This window comes from Sapajus apella, unplaced genomic scaffold (assembly GCF_009761245.1).
Source record: "Sapajus apella isolate SASKATOON/1434 unplaced genomic scaffold, GSC_monkey_1.0 scaffold75, whole genome shotgun sequence".
NCBI lineage: Eukaryota > Metazoa > Chordata > Mammalia > Primates > Cebidae > Sapajus > Sapajus apella.
The window spans coordinates 307625-312280 of NW_022437015.1; the positions used below are offsets into that span (position 1 = coordinate 307625).

General features: G+C 36.2%; 1 protein-coding gene across 1 annotated transcript; it reads right to left on the reverse strand.

The window, feature by feature from the left end:
- Nucleotides 1–425: 425 nt before the first annotated feature.
- NAP1L2 (nucleosome assembly protein 1 like 2) lies at nt 426–2992 on the reverse strand. Its single transcript, XM_032251300.1, has one exon. The coding sequence runs from the start codon at nt 2594–2596 to the stop codon at nt 1211–1213; it is 1386 nt and encodes a 461-aa protein (XP_032107191.1). The 5' UTR covers nt 2597–2992; the 3' UTR covers nt 426–1210.
- Between the last annotated feature and the right edge of the window lie 1664 nt (nt 2993–4656).

Below are 4656 nucleotides of genomic sequence, written 5' to 3' on the forward strand. Positions count from 1 at the left end.
AAGGGTAGGTAAGAAATATGAAATACAAACTAACACACAGGAACCTGTTATTTATAAAAGGTGCTTAAATTATTAAATACCAATAAGATTACTGGATTGATTAGAATTGAGAACTTTGTTTCCCCACAACCTTGTGTAGCGAAGGTAGACTCGAGATTAAGAACAGATCAACTATAAACTCTAAAAAAATTGCTGTCTTTGCAAATTTTTGTATAGTCTTAGTAAATCTGCATGCATGTGTAAACATATACAAAAATAATTGTAGAAAATAAATCAAAACATTAACAATGCTTATCTTTGGATAGATGGGTATGTGGATTTTGGGTTTAATTAATGAATATTTTTCAATATTGCCCAAATGTTCCCCAATGAATATATTATTTTTGTAATAAGAATTAAATCAATTTTTAAACATGAGACACTCAGAAATTTTTATTCATTTTATTTTGCAGTGAAAGAACATGAAATATCTTTTCAAAATGGTAAAGTGATCACTTTCAATGAATGTTAATTGGAAAAGAGAGTTATACACTGTAATTAAGGCTTACACAATTACACAGAACAATATGTGCAAACTTTTGAAAATACTATGAATAACACTTCACTGATAAACAATAACCTCAATATGACTAAGTTTCATTATTTATCACAGTTACATAAAATACAAGAGCCTATGAATAAGCTGTTATTAGCAATAAATATAGTTTTGCCTGAAATTCTTATCTATATGCAGGCCTCTTAAGCATTCAAGTTTTAAATTCTACTGTGTTGTTATTGCAAAATGAAGCAGGCACACCAATATTAAATCCTCTAGCTAAAGGACTAAGTAAACAAAAATAGAAGAAAAAATAAACAACAAAAACCCTTGGGTTGCTTCCCAGAATTTTTTTTTTCAAACAAATATTGATCTCATTTAGTATTTCTGATAGTTTCATAGCCACAGATTAATAGCTATATGACAAAAAGACTTCAGAAGGGTTAAGCTACACAACACTATACTAATGTTTTAAATAATTTACACAGTCTACAATTTTTGAAAACATTCTACTACTAAAATGCAAGGTCAAATTAATTAGTTTTTGAACTTGTCTTATATTTTTGAAACCTATGTTTTAACTGACACTACAAGAAAAATACAGAACACAAGACTTCTTATACCTTGACTAACTATATCTAGGGCAGTTAATTTCAGGGCCATATATACTTTGCTTTAACGATCAATGTCTTCTACTAATGCCTCAAGGTTTTTGCAACAAGCTTTAACTTCCTCAATTGCAGCCATCCAATTATCATAAATAATTTTGTCATAAATTTCATCATTAACTTCTCTAACTACCCCCTCCTGCTGTGATTCAAGTGCATCACCTGAGAAAAATAATACTGATCTTGGAATTATGTAAGTACGTAAATTGTGACCAAGTAAAAAATCATCATTTCCATCCCTTCCATTTGAGGTGAATCCATGAGGAGAGAAAAAATTGAAAAATGAATCCTTGGGAAAATCTTCAGTTACAGTTCGGATTGTTCCCCAGATCCGATGCTTCTGTTTCTTCTTTATCGTTTTTAAAGTGACATTCTTTCCTTCATTCCAATCTATCTCACAGCCTGTGGAATACTCAATCGCAGTTCCCCTATAGGGATGGGGATCATAATATGCTAGCTTTGACTTCAGCACATAAGTCTTTGTCAATAACTCATTTTTGAAATATTCATTGGGTTTGAAGTGAAATTCTAGTGTGAAACTGAGAGGCTCGCCTGGATCTGAAAGCTTAACTTTAATATCTGTCAGGAGCTTCAGAATAGGCTCATCATATTTCTTAATCAAAGGAGTGAGTGCATCAACGTTTTTTAAAACAGTCAGCCAAAAATCAGGAATTCCCTTCGGATCCTCCTCTTCCTTATTCTCTTCTCCAGTAGCCTCAATGTCATCATCATCATCGTCATCATCCTCCTCCTCCTCCACAGCATAATCATAATAATAGTCCTCATAACCATCGTCCTCATCCACATACTCATGTACCATTCCCTCCTCATTACCATACATCTCTTCATCATACATTTCCTCATCATCATAGTCCTCAGAGTCTGATTTATATTCACATTCCTCTTCTGTAGGTTCATAGATTGCATTGATGATCTGACGTCTTTTTTCCAGTAAGGGTTGATACATTTCAGCAAACTTTCTTTCAATGTCATGAAATTCCCTCAGGAATTTGGATTCTAAATTGGCCGCTCTAGTTTGAAGCTTTTTAAGGGCTAACACACGGTACTTAACTTTCACAGGCAGACTTTCAACAAAGTCTGTATCTAAAACATAACCGATAAGTCCTTTTGGACGGTCTGGGTCTGAGTCCTCATCAGAATCTCCACCTTTTTTCCCATCTTCCCCGGACCCAGCAGCAGTATCTTCACCTTTTTCCCCTTCTTCCCCGAGCCCAGCCGCGGCTTCATCGCCGCACTTCCCATCATCTCCAAGCCCAGCAGCGGCATCTTCACCGCGCTCCGGTTGTTCCTCGGGCCCTTCCATCATTATTTGATTACCAGCCTCTTCTTGACTGGATTCTGACAGTTCCTTATGGTCCGCTGACTCGGCCATTTTTCAAAGGACCCTTTACGCCTAAGGTGGCTACCACAGAGATCGAGAGATCAAACCTCTGCAGGAAAAGACTCACCGAAATATCAGAAGCGGCGGTGGTCGGGGCAGAGGTGGACCTAGCAGTGGCGTCCGGACTGAGGGAACGACGATCAAGGCTGCCGCGGAGATAAAAGGTGGTGCTGAGGCTTTGAGAATCGGACTGAAGCAGTGGCGGCCTGGGCTGGGTGCAGAGGGCGGCGATGGCTGCGGGGACGGATACTGCAGGAGAGAGCCAGAGACTGCAGAGAGACGCAGTGGGCAGGCCTCCTCCGCAAGCAGCTACTGCTGCAAGAAAAAATGGTGCCGCAGTATGATTGCGCAGCTGTCACTTGCCTAAAATTTCTTGGTGCAAATAGATTGCTGCGTCACCTCCTACCCTCCCACAACTCTGCCCTAATCTCATTTGCTGCGATGTAGTGATTGACAAACGCAGAGCCAGTAAATTATTAGATCTATCAAGTTTTCAACTCTGCTCACCTTCCCAGGTTCTCTAATATGGCTGATTCATCCACCTCGTACTCGTCCTCTACCCCATTTGCCGCAGTTTCTGGAATCCCATTGCGTTTATTCTTTTATTCATCCAATTTTTAACCAATATTATACTTTTGTGATTTCCAGAGAGCTCAGAAAAAAACGTAATTAAAATGTCGGACAATGAGATAGGACAAGGCACCCTCCCATCCCAAATCAGTCTCTGATTTTAGATCGGGGACCTGGGAAGGGGAGAGTTGGATGGTGGAAGAGCTGATAAACAAACACTTCAAAGACTAAAAACACCAAGAATTAGCACTGATGTTCTTTGTGTGGTTTGTCAGTTATTTAAATATTCTATATTATGTTTATCTGTATTTTTCACAAGCTACACGATTTTAGATTGAAAAATTCTCGAAACAATTCCTGTGAGGGGAGGAGGAGGAAGTCCGATGGCAGTGGGGGTGAATAAGGGCCTGTGATGAAAAACCAGTATGGCGTATACAACTATGTGACAAGCAAACGCACCAGACAATTAACCACAATTAACCAGTTGCCTGGCTTATAAATAACCCCAGTCCCAATACCGACTTTCCACTTCTCCTCCTTCTTAATGCTGGCTTGAACAGCTGTAAGGAATCTTAAAAAAAAAAAAAAAAGCCTAAATGAAAAAAGTTATATTTATTCTTAGAAATCATAACATTTGCTTGGTGCTTTTACTGGAAATAATCTAAATCTCAGCATTAAAGAAATGGTTAAATTATTCAATTAAGTATTCATAAGATGAACTACTTTGCAGTAATTAAAATTTCCTTTCATTGGTGAGGTTTATTTTGTTCATATTTCTAATTTGTGTCATTTACTAATTGAAATTTTTTAAAATTTTAAGTGATTATTACTTTCCAGAATTAAAGAATAATTGGTTACTGTCTCAGAGATTAAAACTGTTTACATATTGTTGTATTTATTTCCAGATTCTGTCAGTTGGTAGATAAATTTTTCCTTTTACTTTATTCCTGTGTACTACATACCATTACAGTATTTACAAAACTAAATTTTCAGACTCATATCTCAGTCTGGTGATTCTATAGTTATGAATGGATATATAGTTATATCCATTCTAAGTTTTCCTTTTCTGTTTCTGTAGTTGCAATACTCCTTGTAGTTTTCTGATAATAAATACGATTTATACTCATTTTACAAAATTTGGAAAATGAGGTAATTTTTAGAGTACCACAGAAATCATTAGAAGTCTCACAACCCTTAGAGAACCAAAGTGGACATTTTGGTCCTTTTTTTTTCTAATTTGCTTATATGTATGTTTGTGTTTAGGCTGGAGGTTTTGAAAAATAAAACTGGAAAAAATGCTTTTACAAATTTTTCCCTGTTATTAGTATATTTCTGTATCCTTAAGCACTCTCCAAAATGTGAAACATTATTTAAAATAAAATGTATTGTTATTTAAATATATTATGCAGTTAAACTATTAGAAAGGACAAAGAGAAGTATTTTCATCTACTTTTAAGATTGAAGAGTCTTCAGAGTCATAC

Coding starts and splice junctions, on each gene's coding strand:
- NAP1L2 (XM_032251300.1), bottom strand. CDS start 2,596: ATGGCCGAGTCAGCGGACCATAAGGAACTGTCAGAATCCAGTCAAGAA.